Raw genomic sequence first — 15,728 nt, 5'->3', positions numbered from 1 at the left:
CAACTTCTAGGCCTGTCCCTCTCTGGAAGTTCAGGGTGGAAACTCCTTGGGCTGAAGTGCCTGTTACAAACAGCTGCGGACTTGCGCGGAAAGAATGGGGGCCACAGACCTCTGCTGGAGCCCTGCTCTGGAATTGGGGGTCAGCAGAGTTGTAAAAGACCTGCGACATCTGGGACTGGGTTCCTAAAGCGAGGTTTGGAATGCCAGTCACAGATCAGTGGCCAGAAACCGTCTGCCCGACTCCAAGATGGCGCCCGCGGCGGCCTCCAGAAGCCAAGATGGCGGCGCGGGGCCGCGCCCGCGCTCCCGGCTCTCCTCCCTCTGGCTTCCTCCCACACTAGCGCGGCTCGCGTCGCCGTGCGCCGGTTGCCCTTCGGCCTGGGTGGTGACGGCCGCCCACCGCCCCGCGCTATGCGGCTCCTCGGCTGGTGGCAGGTATCGCTTTGGCTGTTGGGGCTTCCGGCCCGCGGCCTGGAGGGTGAGTTCGGGCCGGGACAGTGACCAGGGCGGCAAGCGGTGGTGTGTAAAAAGGGGGCGAGAAGGAGGTCTGCCCGGGAGGCGCTTTTTACCTGCGCCGAGGCCCACGATGCCCGTCCTCCAGTGCGCTGCTCCCGACCTCGTTCCCCCGGCTCGCTGCAGATCAGTGGTCGGGGGCTGGGGACGGCGGGGCGGGGATCGCCGGCAGTGACCCTGTCAGGAGGAATTGTGTATTAAACGCCGATCGAGGTATACCTTCTTGCTACGAACTCTTAATTATTAATAACCATCATCATAACGAATAGCCGACATTTATTGTAGCCTTATTAGAAGCCAGGAACCGTGCCTCGTGCTGTGCACCTTTATCTCATTTAGTCCTCCCACCAACCCTGTGACATAGGTTTCATTAATATCACCATTCACAGTTGAAATGAAAGTGGCCAAGCAATCTGCTCAAGTTTGCATTTCTGGTAAATGCCAGAACCTGTTTCCGACTCCAAAGCCCACGCTGGAGTTCATTGTGCCTGACCACTTTTAAGAAAGTCTCAGGTGTCTGCATGAAGAACAAACCAGAAAAACCACGGGGAACTACCAGAGCCATGCTTGCAGGGACCCCTTAAATGGGGGAAGGCGGCCATCCTGGAGGATAGCTAGAGTGGGCAGTGGAGGCCTTACTGTTATTGCTCCTCTGCCCCACTCCTCACAGTCTAGGACCTGTGGTTTTGCTTTTGATTCAGACCTTAACAAAAACAGACAGAGGCAGGGCAGCTGACTGTTGCTGAGCCAGGGGAAGGGTGAGGTACAGTAATACTGTTACCATTAATAAAAGCACTCACTGTGTGCCAGGCACTGCTCTTAGTGCTAAGCATCATCTTATTTAATCTTTAAATAATATTATGCAGTAGATATCATTGTTCCCATTTTATAGATGAGTAAACTGAGACTTAAGAGCCAGTAAGTCCTTTGCTAAGGTGGTAGTCAGAAGTTGAAGGGTCACATCTGCCTGACCTCACAGCCAAACCTCTGTATTCCCAGTACCCTTAGCCACCAACCTCAGAGGTATGTTTAGAATAACAGCTGTTCTCCTGTCTTCTTGCTCCCTTTGGGTTGGAGGCGGGTGGGGGATAGTAAGTAAGGTCAGTATGTTTATTTTCTCAGCTCTCTCCCTCCTGGTTAGCCCAGGCAGGTTGCATCCTCTGACTAAAAGGCTATGGTGCTGGAAAGCTGCCTTCTCTGTGCTGCACTTGCTGTTCAAAGTAACTCCTTTTGCCTCTGGGCCTGTCAAGTCCATGTGGTGATTGCTTTCCTCTCTGCTGTTCCTGGCCTTGGAACTCCTTATCACTGCTTTTCGTTTCTCTATACCCTGCCCACATATTGGTGGTCCCTTATTCAGCTGTCAAATTGCCCAAGTTAAATGTGTTGTTCCTGGCTGAATCCTGGCTGACTCAGGGGACTGACTTATTGTTGGAGTCAATGTGAGCCCATTTTGCAGTCGGGGTCCCATTCCTGAGAATAACACCAGCTATGAGGTGGACCATTTGTCATTGTGTACTGCTCATGAGTAGGGTGAGGACAGAGGAAACTTCACCAGAATTTCTTCCCAGAGTGGCTGAAAATCTAAGGCCTTTCTCTACCACTGGTAGATTAGCAACTGGTGTAGCAGTGCCTCAGAATGGGAGTAAACTCCTGGCCTCAAGACACCTGCCACCCAGCCTTCACTAGGCAGTCAGCTAGCAGATTCTTTTTCATTTGGTACTGGGGATTGAACCCACTGAGCCACATCCCTGGCATCTTATATATATGGCCATATGTGTATATATGTATATATATATATTGTTAGAGAAAGTCTCATGAGTTGCTTAGGGTCTTGCTAAGTTGCTGAGACTGACTTTGAACTCTCAATCCTCCTGCCTCAGCCTCCGAAGCTGCTGGGATTACAGGTGTGTGCTACCACTCCTGGCAGCTAGCAGATGCTTATTGCCAGATACATCTGGGTCCTGAGGGTTCAGTGATAAACCAGACAAAGTAGGGACTGGGACTGCAGACAGAGCCATATCATGTGGGGCCTGTTTTTTTTTAAATTTTGAGACAGGGTCTTATTAAGTTGCCCACGCTGGCTTTGGCCTTGAACTTTGGATCCTCATGCTTCAGCTTCCGGAGTAGTTGGGGTTATAGATGTGGGCCACTGCACCCATCCGTCATTGTTTCTTTTTCTTCCTAATAGCTAAATGACAAAATAAGATTGCTGTTGTTCCTAACTTGTACTATGTACACATCTTCATGGGGAAAGGGGTTATATTCCTATAAAATACCAACTCTGTGCATCACTGAGATTCTCTAGGTTTTCTGCAGGGAACATCCATCCAAGGATGATCAGAACGAGTTGGATTCTAAATTGTGCCTGTTGGCATAGTGTATAAGTTTCTTTTTTGCAGTACTAGAAATTGAACCCAGTGCTTTACCACTGAGCTATAGCCCTAGTCCTTTTAAAAATAAATTAAAACAATTTTTTTTCTTTATCTTGAGGTAGGATCTTAGTTGCCCAGGCTGGACTTAAACTTACCATCTTTGTACCTCAATTTCCCAAGATGTTGGGATTATAGGCATGTTGGGCTTTTACCTGGAAGTTAAATTGTATAATCCCAGTGTTTCTGGAGGCTGATATAGGAGGATTGCAAGTTTGAGGCCAGCCTCAACAATTTAGTGAGGGTCTAAGAAACTTAGCAACACCCTGTCTCAAGATTAAAAAATAAATAATAAATAAATAAATAAAGCCCTTTTTAGGGCTGATATGTGACTCAGTGGATTAGCACCCCTAGGTTCAATCCCCAGTACCCAAAACAAAACAACAACAAAAAAATTGTACCTTGAGATTTTTCCTCTGGAGATTCAGTGTTTTATCATTCTCTGTTTACTCCTGGGATCTAAGGGCAGATCTCCATGGAGCTGGGGTGTTTTGGTATAGGGTTGACCCCAAACCTGGCATCCTTCTTTCTTCTCCAAAATCTGGTTTCTTTTCCTGCACAGCAAACTTGTTTGTCTTTTCTTCTGACTATACACGCAGTACATGCTCGTCAACCAAATGCTGTAGAAAGACCACCAGTGTGATCCTGTCCTCACCAAATTGCCAAAAGCTCCTTGCCCGGGCACCCTGCCCCTTCTCTGTGTTGTAGTCACAGAAGTGCTTGACCAGACTCACCTTGCTGCTTAACACTGTCACCTTTCCTTCCTTACCTGTTTTTCCATTGGTGTTTTATATCCTCTGATTGTTCCTATGTCTTAAAAACCCAAATGAAAACCTCTCTTAGTTGTTTGCTTGCTTATAGCAATTACCTCCTCTTCCTTGTCCCCTTCATGACGCAAGACTTTCACAAAGAATTGTATTTATCCCTGTAGTTACCACTTCTTGCATTCTTATGTGGATCTGTATTTCCATTTGATATTAATTTTCTACTGCCTGAAGCTGTCCCTTTAAGATTTCTGCTGTGTGAGTCTTTGGCAGTGAATTATTTCAGCTTTTTTGTTTTTTCTTCTTTTCAGTGCTGGGGGTTGAATCCAGGGCATTATGCATGCTAAGCATACTACCATTGAGTCTCATCCCCAAGCTTTTGGATGTCTTTTTTTTTTTTAATTTTTTTTTTTTAAAGGAGTGGTCTTTTGTTGCCCAGTCAGGTCTTGGACTTATGGACTCAGGCAATTCTCCTGCCTCAGCATCCTGAGTAGTGGGATTATAAGTGTGCACCACTGCAGGGCTATTTTTTTTTTTTTTTAATCTTTGTTTTTGTAAGATATTTTTGATGGATGTAGAATTCTAGATTTGTAATTTTTTTCTTTCAGTACTTTAAAATCCTGCTCTTGCTTATATTATTTCCAATGAGAAATCCACTGTCATCTGTGTCTTTGCTCCTTTCTCCTTCATGTATCTGTTTGTTTTGTTTTTTTTTCCTGGCTGCTTTTAAGATTTTCTTTTTGTCACTGATTTTGAGCAATTTATGATGTGCCTTGGTGTAGTTTGTTGAGCTTGGGGTTTGTTGAGATTCTTGGATATATGGATTTATAGTTTTCCTCAAGTTGAAGAATTTTTCTTTCTTTCTTTTGCTGAGAATTGAACCCAGGGCCCAATGCATGCTAGGCAAGTACTCTACCACTGAGCTACATCCTTAGCCCTGTTTTTTTAAAATATTTTTTTAGTTATTGATGGACCTTTTTTTAAAAAATTTTTATATGGTGCTGAGAATTGAACCCAGTGCCTCACACATGCTGGGCAAGCAGTCTACAACGAGCCACAACCCAGCCCTCAGCCCCTATTTTTTTTTAAACTTTTTTTAAAATATTTTTTTTAGTTGTCAATGGACCTTTATTTTACTTATTTATATGGTGCTGAGGATTGAACCCAGTGCCTCACACATACTAGGCAAGCGCTCTACCACTGAGTCACAACCCCAGCCCAGCCCTATTTTTAAAAAATATTTTTTATTCATTCATTTTTTGTTTACTTGTTTTTTGGTACCAGGAATTGAATCCAGAAGTGCTTAACCTCATCCCCGGCTGTTTTTTTGTTTTTTTGTTTGTTTGTTTGTTTTTGGTACCAGGAATTGAACTCAGGGGCACTTGACCACTGAGCCACATCCCCCCTCAGCCATATTTTGTACTTTGTTTAGAGTCAGGGTCTCACTGAGTTGCTTAGCACCTTGAATTTGCTGAGGCTGACTTTGAACTCTCAATCCTCCTGGCTCAGCCTCCCCAACCACTGGTATTATATGTGTGCGCCACTATGCCTGGCTCTCCAGCTATTTTTTTAATTTTTAATTTTGAGACAGGGTTTCACTAAGTTGCTTAGGGCCTCTCTAAATTGCTGAGACTGGCTTTGAATTTGCAATCCTCCTGCCTTAGCCTCCCAAGCTGCTGGAATTACAGGCATGTGCCACTATGCCAGATTCATTCATTCATTTTATATATATTGTATTATCATATATTATATATCCATATATATAATTTCCTCCCTCATTCTCACTCTGGTGACACACTGTTCACATATAGGGCTTGTTTCACAGCTGGTGGCTCCCAAGTCACATGGTGAGTTTTCCTGAGGGCAGCCAGCATCATTTGTTTCCTCTGGTCAGTGTCTGGCGTCTGGCATTGAATTGATGAGAGTTGGAGAGCAGGAGTCATCTACAGAGGTCTATGGCAATTGCTAAATGGGCATCCAGGATTGCCCGGAACTCTTCCCTTCTCTAAGCTTTTAGCCCAGGACCCACCTTCTGGCTCCATAGTGGGAGGAAAGTTCTCCTCTCCTTCCTGCTGCTGTGGTTGCTCTGCTGGGCCTATCTCCTAGCATTCCAAGAACAGCAGCTCAAGGTTGGCAGGTAGGACAGCAGAGTCCCGCTGTCAAGGGCACCCTAGGAAGGAGATGCTTTGTGGCTTGAGCAGTGTTCCTTAGGCAGAGTGTCCCACCGAGGATTCGTGGTAGGGAGGGTTAAGGCCCATTATGGAGTAGCAACCAAAAACCTTTGTCCTTAGAACTGGCTCTGCCACTCACTAGCTGTGTGCCATCAGGCACTGCACTGAGCTCCTCTGTCTCATCTTGGGCATCTATTATGTGGGCTTGATAACCCTGTCTGGCACATCTCATAGAGCTGTCCCAGTGTGTGCAAAGATGCTTTGACCTAGTAGGGTCTTGCATAAAAGTATTATTTTCTGCTGGGCTTGGTGGCACACGCCTCTAATCCCAGTGGCTTGGGAGGCTGAGGCAGGTGGATTGCAAGTTCAAAGTCAGCCTCAGCAATTTAGAGAGGCCCCAAGCAACTTAGTGAGACCCTCTCTCCGAATTAAGCATAAAAAAGGACTGGGGATGTGGCTCATTGGTTAAATGCCCCTGGGGTTCAATCCCCATTTCCTCTCTCCAAAAAAGCCCTATTATTTTCTTAGGCATTCTCATCAAATAAATGAAAATTTTTGTGTTTACATTTTCCTAATTGGTGTCTGCACCAGAATGTTTTGGTTATAATCCACATGGCAGGTAGTGGGTTCCAGGTGAACCCTCATATTTGTCTACTTATTCAGTATCCATTAATCTAGAACTCTTTTGTGACAATCTTCCTACATTGGAAAATGGTGATCCATCTCTGATAGTGTGATGAGAAGCATAACTTTTTCTCTGTAGGAGAAAATTTCCCTTTTTGAGTTCATTTATTTTCAAGTCATGTATTACTGAACATGCTGGTATGTTTTAGTTGCAGAGGAAAATGGTCACATATGGTCAGAGGAGCAACCGGCTTCCCATCTCCAGGTGGGGGCTGTGTACCTGAGTGAGGAGGAGCCCCCACACGACCCTACGGGCCAGGAGAGGGCTGCAGAAGAGGCTGATGCTGTGCTGGGACTGGACACCAGTGGAGACCCCATGGTGGTGCTGTCTGTGATTCCTGGGGAAGCTGAAGACAAACGGAGCTCGGAGCCCAGCAGTGGCACCTGTGGTGCTGGTGGGGAGGAAGACTCGAGGTGCAGCGTCCGAGAGAGCCTCTTTTCTCTGGACAGTGGTGGGGCAAACTTCCCCGAAAGAGAAGAGGAATACTATGCTGAGCCAGAGGTGGCAGAATCTGACCCTGCACCGGCAGAGGACTCCAATAACACTGAGAGTCTGAAGTCCCCAAAGGTGAACTGTGAGGAGAGAAATGTGACAGGGCTGGAAAATTTTACTCTGAAAATTTTAAATATGTCCCAGGTAAGAAAAAAATCATTTAGCACTTTTCTCCTTTCAGCACATTAATCGGATGATAAATACTCTATCAGCTCTCAAATGGAGGGCCATCATCTTTATCATGTTCTAAGTGAGGGACAGCATTGAGTGGCCCTGTTAGTGAAAATTGACTTTGCTTTTGGTGATGTTTATATGAAAAGGAGGAAAGAGAACTGATGTTAATTATGCTTTTTTTTTTTTTTTTTTGGTGCTGGGGATTGAAACCAGGGGCACTTTACCACTGAGCCACATCCCCAGCCTTTTTTTTTTTTTTTAATTTTCAGTTGTACATGGGCACAATACCTTTATTTTATTTATTTATTTTTATGTGGTGCTGACTATTGAACCCAGTGCCTCACACATGCTAGGCAAGTGCTCTACCACTAAGCCACAACTCCAGCCCCCCAGCACATTTTTATTATTTATTTTGAGACAGGGTCTCACTAAGCTTCTGATGCTGGCTTTGAATTTGTGATCTTCCTGCCTCAGCTTCCCAAGTTGCTGTGATTACAGGTGTGTACCACTTTGCTTAGCTCAGTTATGCTTTTTAGATGGCTAAAATCTAGTCATTCTTGGGGTAATTTTACCATCATGCCATATGATAAAAACCCCAGGGGACAGATGGTTGCTTAGCATCAGAATCATAGATAGCATTTAACTTCTAGGGCTGAGGATACAGCTCGGTGGTATAGCACTTGCCTTGCTTTCAAATGAAGTATTTATTATGGAGGCAACATAAAACACCTGAGTTATAGCTGGTCACAGTGGTTTGTGCCTGTAGTCCTAGCTACTCCAGAGGCTGAGGCAGGAGGACTATTGAGCCCAGAGTTCAAGACTGACCTGAGCAAAGTAGCAAGACCCTTCTCAAAAAAACAAAACAAAACTGAACCTAAAATTACAGCTTAGCATTAGATGAGTAGTGTCCCTGGAAAATATGTCATATTGATGGAAACTTTCTTTCCCCTAAAGAATGTGGACCAGGGCTGGGGAGATAGCTCAGTTGGTAGAGTGCTTGCCTTGCGAGCACAAGGTCCTGGGTTCGATCCCCAGCACCACACACACACACACACACACACCAAAAAAAAAAAAAAAAAAAAAGAATGCGGACCAGTGTTTATTCTGGAGTGAGAGCTGAGATCACTGTCCCAAACCCAGCCATGCTTTTCCAGAGAGTTGTATAAATGATGGGATTCTGGGACAATGGCTGACAGTTTCTGTAAGAATGATCAAGAAGCCAGAAGAGCAGGATGAAATCAGGCTGCTTATATGAGAGAAATAAATCCTAGCTCTGAAAGCTGTGATTGCTTATTGTCAGGGAAGGTATGGTACAGTTTGTGCATGTAGCTTCTCTAGGACCAAGGATCAGCATGGGGAACTCACATCCCCTCCTGAATACCTGGTAAACATTTTGCCTCAGTCCTGCAGGACTGTTTCACTGTGTCACACACATAACCAGGACAGTCTGAGTTACAGTTTAAATAACTGATGGTAGGGACAGTGCACCCCTGACTTGAGGTAACCTTTGGTCTTATACATTGATCCAGTTGCTTGGTACAGATTTAGCTCTGCTAAAATGATAGTTTGGACCTGGTATCATAGCAGTCTAAATACCATCTGAGATTGTCTGATGGATATGTTAGTCAGTTTTCTATTACTCTGACAAAATACCTGAGATAGTCAACTTAAAAAGAGGAAAGGTTTGTTTGGGTTCACAGTTTTGGAGGTTTCGGACCATGGTCAGTTGGCCCTTTTGCTTTGGGGCCTATGGTGAAGCAGTACACCATGTTGGGAGTGTGGCGAAGGAAGCCCTCACCTCATGGACGCGAGGAAGCAAGAGAGAAAGTGAAGAAACCAAGGTCCCCAAATCCCATTCAAGTGCACACCACTAATGCCTAAGCCCTTTCACTAGGTCTTATCCCTACAGGCTTCACCACCTCCCGGTGGCACCATGGGCTAAGGACCAAGTCTCCCACAAATAGGCCTTTGGGAACCTTTTGAGATTTAAATCATAGCATTTGAGATGCACGATTCAAAGGCATGGGCAGTGGTCTATACCCTGTGAGAATTTAGCATTTGAATTGATGAATTAAGAAAAATATTAAAACAGCTCTCTAGTAATTTTAGAAAAGCTTAGAGGAGAGTTTATACCATATCGTTTGGTAGTACTTCTCTACTGATTCCTCGACTCACATGCTTTGAAATCCTAAAGGTTCCTGAGGAAGTTTCCCAACTCTCCCTGCCCCCAGTTGCAGTTCCTCCTCCTGGAGGCAGGAGGGGTTTCTGTTTCTTGGGTATCCTTCCAGAAGCATGTGTATGTACATTTACTGCTGACTTCAATGCTGTTTCTTTTATCACAGGACCTTATGGATTTTCTAAACCCAAACGGTAGTGACTGCACCCTGGTACTGTTCTACACTCCATGGTGCCGATTTTCTGCCAGTTTGGCCCCTCATTTTAATTCTCTGCCCCGGGCGTTTCCAGCTCTTCACTTTTTGGCACTGGATGCGTCTCAGCACAGCAGGTATCTTTCTGTGGTGGGGTTTGTGGCTCCTCCTTTTGGCTGAGCTTGCAGTTATGTGGAAGTTGCAGTCAAATTAGAAGTGGAGGAGGAGACGGGAACTGTGCAATGGAACAGAAGGAAGGAAAAGGCAAGAGTGAGTTGTGTGAGCCAGGCGCGGTGGCACACACCTGTAGCCGCAGCTACTCAGGAGGCTAAGGTGGGAGAATCACTTCAGCCCAGGAATCTGAGAGTAGCCTGAGTAGGGAGATCCTGTCTAAAAAAAAAAGTGAATAGTGCAAGATTGTCAAACTTCTGAGGGAGCCAGTGGCATCACTCTTTGGAAGACCCTTGACAAAAGAGGCTTGTTCTCTGGGGTGGGTTTATAGATAGCAGATGATGGCAGAGGAAGGTCCAGAGGACTTTGGAGGGTCCTGGCAATTAACTACCACAGCATGATGTCTCTTGTGACTAACCTTCATTTTAGGTCCCCATCCTGGCAGCCTAACTCCTAACACCCTTGTTCTGTGTTTACATAGAATTTCTTCCTTTGATTTTTTTCTTTTCTTTCTTCTTTCTTACATCTACTCTTGCATGCAAGTTCCATAGTAAACACTCAATAAAGCGATGAATTAATTTAGTTCATTAAAATAACATTTACTTGTTTCATGTTTCTTTTATATTACTCACTAGGTTTTAGTCTTTTTTGGGAGGGAGGGTAGATGGGGGTCTTGCTGTGTTGCCCAGGCTGACCTTGAGTTTTTAGGCTCAAATGATCCTCCTGCTTCAGTCTCCCTAGTAGCTGGGATTCTGGGCATGTGCCACCACCCCTGGCTTATCTTTTTAAAATGTCCAGTAAAATAAGTTACAGAGAAATTTTTCAGATATTTTGCATTTACCCTAAGTGCTGTGATCATGGCCAGTTTATAAACTGTGTTCTAAATCAGATGTTCCTTACCAGGTCACAAGAGATTGTATGTGAATCAGTCTAGAATGTTGGAAACATGATCAAGTTGATGGCAAAAACTTTATTAACTTGCACTCTACTGATTTTTTTTTTTTTTTTTTTTAGTGTGGGAATATAACTGCCAACGTTTACATGAAACTGTTTATGGAAAAATGATAAAGGAATAAAAGAAATAGAAATTTATTTTTTTCCATGGTTTCAGAGGTTTCAGCCCATGGTCAGTCCAGGCCCTGCCTGTGTGCTAAGGCATGGCAGAAGCACATAGCAGAGGAAGCTGCTCAGCTCTTGGTTGCCAGGAAGTAGAGAGGGAACTTTCTTATACAACAAAGCCTTGGCTCCAAAACACATTAAGTTATGAATCCAGAAATGGATCAATAAATTAATGAGATCAGTCCTTATGATCCAGTTGCTTCCCAAAGTCTCCACTTCTGAACACTGCTGCATTGGGTACCAAGCCTTGAACACATGAGCTTTTGGGGATATTTAAGATCTAAACCATAAAATAGGGGTCACATATACTAATCTCCAAATTATAGCATGTTACTTGTCGAGACTATTTTGATTATCCAATATTATTATTTCACTAATGGGGAAAGCTGAGCTTTAGGGAGGTTAAATAATTTGACCATAGGTCACAGCTGGTTCAGTGGCCTGAGGCTAGAACTCAGACTGGACTGTATTTTGTAGAGGTAAAATAATCCTTCACAGGTCAGATTACTTCCAAGTCCTCCTGCCCTAATTGTGAACTTCCCAGTGCATTAGGTCATATATTCCCTTGCACCAACTTACCAAACTAATTGCTTACTATAAGTTGATTTTTTTGTTTGTTTGTTTTTAAGGGATGGAATTGGGAATTCTGAAGAATTTGAAATTTCTTCTGTCAGATAAATTGACACAGTGTGCCTTGTCCATGAATTAGAATTTTCTGGTCTGATCTCTTTTGACAGTTAGGAACTTAAATAGAGGAATAATTGGGTCAGGGGTAGATCCATATGGTAATAGAAAGCAATTCAGATTGCAGAATAGAAATGCCCCCAACCCTGACCCATAAGGAAAGAGATCAAGAAAAAACTGAAAGCTTCAAGTTTGAATATCAGAAAGCTCCTCAGGTCACACAAATCTGATCCTTTCTGATTTATTTCCAACCATTCTGATATGAGAAAGCCAGGTTTTCTAATTGACTTTTCTCTGACAGCCTTTCTACTAGGTTTGGCACCGTAGCTGTTCCTAACATTTTGTTATTTCAAGGAGCTAAACCAATGGCGAGATTTAATCATACAGATCGAACACTGGAAACACTTAAAATCTTCATTTTTAATCAGACAGGTATGTAGAAATAATATGCTGGGGAAGAAGGTATCTTACTGCTGGGGGTGTATGCCTTTTGATCTACTAAAATCCTTAGATTGACTTCAAAGTGTAAAACTTCTTTTCTAATGAACTGTTATGATCTTGTTAAGTACCTTTCCATCAGTGGTAAGCTTAACATGAGTAGGTTATTTTTTTAAAAAATATATTTTTAGTTGGCAATGGACTTTTATTCTATTTATATGCGGTGCTGAGAATCGAACCCAGTACCTCACACTTGCTAGGCAAGCGCTCTGCCACTGAGCTGAAACCTCAGCCCCATGAGTAGGTAATTTTAGTTATTATAATTTTAATGATTTTTTTTAACCATTTAAAAAAAGCTTTATTAAAATATTATTCACATATCATACACTTCACTTATAGATGCCTTTTTTACAGACATTTTTAGTTATTTAATATTTACACAAAACTATACATAAATCATTATTGATGAATTTTCACAAAGTGAAATTTCAGCATTACATACAACTGAATATGTATGTAAAAAGGTATCTATACCCGGGGTAACCAGTACTCAGTATAAGAAACACATGAGCAAAGATTGCCCTTCTGCAAAGATAGCCAGTCTGGATTCCATTTCATACCATCGACTGTTTTGAACTTTCTATTAGTGTAGATGTAGTGTATATATTCTTTTGTGTCTGGTTTATTTCATCCAACTACTGTGCTTACGAGATGTGTCTGCATTGTTTTTGTTTTGTTGTCATTCATTTATTAATCCATTTGCAGATGTTATTTTAATTCTTTAATTCCTTAATGTTTGCCAAAATATATGGCCAGGGCTGAGGTGTAGGTCAGTGTAGAGCACTTTCCTAGCATGTGCAGGACCCTGGGTTTTATTCTCAGCACTGCCAACAATCAAAATAAAATCAAACAAACAGCCTCACTTTTTACTCTAAGAATTTGAGCACTGTGTGTTGAAAATTTCCTCCATTGTAAAATTTCACTACTCAAGAACCTTCCGTTTTAACTAAGAGCATCCCTTCTTCCTGAAGTGTACTCGGTGGAAGTAAGTACAAATTAGAGCACACTTCCCATATATCGTGAGTTGCATGCAATCACTTTTCTTTTAACACTAAAGAGCAAAGCACTAAGTTAGCTTGGAGGGGTGAAAGTGGGCCACAGGTGGTTAGGAATTCTAGGTCTTGTACTGGATCCCAGACTGATGTGGGAAGAGGAAGCCATTTTCTTCACTGCTCTAGGAAAATTGTAGAACACATAAAATCTAGGACTCCTAGCATCTTTGGTGATTACCAATCCTAATAGTTGCTAGTTCTACCAGTTTTTTCAGTAACTTATTTAAAAGCATTTTGAATTCAGCATTACTTAAACATGTGAAAACATTCTGAGAACTCCTGAAAGTAGCTTTACTAGTTGCTTGTTAAACTTTGGTCTCAGGAGAACAAAAGGCAGCTCTTAACAAGGCATTGACTAAGAAAGCTCTGATGAGTCCACAGAAATTCTGGAGTTTTAGCTTGGAATAGTTGAATGGATTCCTGATCCTTTGATGTGGTGGGGAGAAAGGCAAGCTACAAATTATACTGACAAGCAGGTGAAATTCATCCCAGATATAATAGTGGTGGTGTTTATTTTAGGATTGCATGTCATTTTGCATACCATGCATCATACTTCAGAAAAATCTGTGGCGGATGTGTTTTCTCTCTGATTTGAAACAATTGATTTTTCTTTCAGGTATAGAAGCCAAGAAAAATGTGGTGGTAACTCAAGCTGACCAAATAGGTCCTCTTCCCAGCACTTTGATAAAAAGTGTGGACTGGTTGCTTGTATTTTCCTTATTCTTTTTAATTAGTTTTATTATGTATGCTACCATTAGAACTGAGAGTATTCGGTGGCTAATTCCAGGACAAGAGCAGGAACATGCAGAATAGTGACGGACTGAAAAAAGTTGAAAAGAGGAGGAATTTCAGCCCTTCATTTCAAAAATTAGTGCTGCAATCGCATACATTTTCTCCAGTGAAGTCTGGCTTGCAACTTCAGTCAAGTTAAAAGAATCATGCAGTTGAACAACTGAATGGGTAAAAGAATTATAAACTGGTGTTTTAACTAGTTTTGGAATAAGCAGATGCAAATATACTCATTAGAACTCACTGTTCCTGTTTTTATTACTTGAATATAATCCAATATTTTAAGAATAATTCAGTTTGAAATGTGAAGACATATTATGGTAGAATAGTAAGTAGAATGCCATCGTGATTCCTGTGTACAAGGCAGAAAGAGAAAACTCTTGGTTCCTTGTGTATGTCTAAAGTTGGTTTTCTCTTTGCAGTTTCTCTTCCAGAGTTGATTAAGCAGGAGCATGTTTTGTTTTTGGAAGAATAATTAGAATTGATAAGTGTAACTCTAAAACAGCAACTGATGGAAAATAAAAAAGTCAAATACCTTGGTGTTTGTGATCTCTGTTTATACTGAAAGAATTCAAAGTGATTTCAGTTGTTTCTAGGTAAGACAGATGTTAGGAAAAAATAAATTTTTTTTTTTGGTATTAGGGATTGAACCCAAGACGTTGCACACACTAGACAAGCACTCTGCCACTGAACTGCATCCCCACCTTTTTAAAAATAAAATATTTAAAAACTTTTTTTTGGTTGTGGATGTTTATTTTATTCATTTATTTATATGCTAGGCAAGCGCTCTACTACTGAGCCACAACCCCAGCCCATCCCCAGCCTTTTATAAAAAAAATTATGTTGAGACAGGCTCTAAGTTGCCAGGCTAACTTTGAACTAGTCATCTTGTCCTCTTGTCTCAGCCTTCTGAATAGCTGGAATTACATGCATGCACCACCATGCCCTTTAAAGTAAATGTTTTTATAACTCAGTTACTACTTATTTCCAGTGTTTAGTTAATGTGTATATCATTATACCCTAAGTTTTAGTTTCCCAAGTGTTATATTGAATGAGAGTTGACAGTTTTATATTTATGTGTCATATTGTGAACAGCCGTGGCTGGGATGTCCACTGGCAGGAGGGGACCATAGCTCAGAACTGTACTCTTATGGTGTCCATTTTACAAATCAGCAAACTGAGGCATAGAGGTTAAATAAATTGCTGAAGCTTCGTAGATAGTAAGTTAATGAAGCTGGGATTTGAACCTTCACAAGTATATCTGTAATTCCAGTTTTTTAAAAAAACAAAAAGCAAAAAAACCTTTAGTGATTCCATCTGTGATAGTAACTAACATTTGAGTTGTTACTTTGAGTGCTAGGTACTACTTTAAATGCTTTACTCATTGTTTCATTTATCCATAAAATAACCCTATGTGATGGATACTATTAAATAGCCTCATTTCAAAGAACTACCGGAGGCCCCATAGAACTTGCAGCTTCAAGGGGTGGGACCAAGCTTCAAACTTAAGCTTTCTTACTCTAGAACCTCCTAGAACCTCTGTGAGAGATGGCACCCTGCCCAGCTCTGTGCCATGGCCCAGGTAACCACTGGAAGTTTTTCCCTCTAGTTTTCTCCTGTGTGTTGTAGTCAGTCATAATATTGCTAAAATTTAGTGCCTTGATTTTTTTTTTTCCCCTTAACAAATGATTAACATTTCACTGTTGCTAATAGTTTTCCTAACCTTAGCTGCATAACAGATCTTTGAATAGCCTTAGCCTGTCTTCTTTGGCTGGATATAATTGTTGTATATACTCTCATTTGGGGGGATTAAATTCC

At 42.2% G+C, this 15,728-nt stretch overlaps 1 protein-coding gene across 1 annotated transcript; it reads left to right on the top strand.

Annotated features, from left to right (window-relative positions):
• Positions 1-281: 281 nt before the first annotated feature.
• Txndc15 (thioredoxin domain containing 15) lies at positions 282-14,446 on the top strand. Its single transcript, XM_047556960.1, has 5 exons — positions 282-478; positions 6,711-7,198; positions 9,571-9,734; positions 11,873-12,003; positions 13,738-14,446. The coding sequence occupies exons 1-5, from the start codon at positions 412-414 to the stop codon at positions 13,932-13,934; spliced, it is 1,047 nt and encodes a 348-aa protein (XP_047412916.1). The 5' UTR covers positions 282-411; the 3' UTR covers positions 13,935-14,446.
• The last annotated feature ends 1,282 nt before the right edge of the window (positions 14,447-15,728 follow it).

Source organism: Sciurus carolinensis, chromosome 6 (assembly GCF_902686445.1).
Source record: "Sciurus carolinensis chromosome 6, mSciCar1.2, whole genome shotgun sequence".
In the NCBI taxonomy this organism is placed as follows: Eukaryota; Metazoa; Chordata; class Mammalia; order Rodentia; family Sciuridae; genus Sciurus; species Sciurus carolinensis.
Note: the sequence above shows the minus strand (reverse complement) of the source record. Positions and strands in the feature narration are given on the sequence as shown.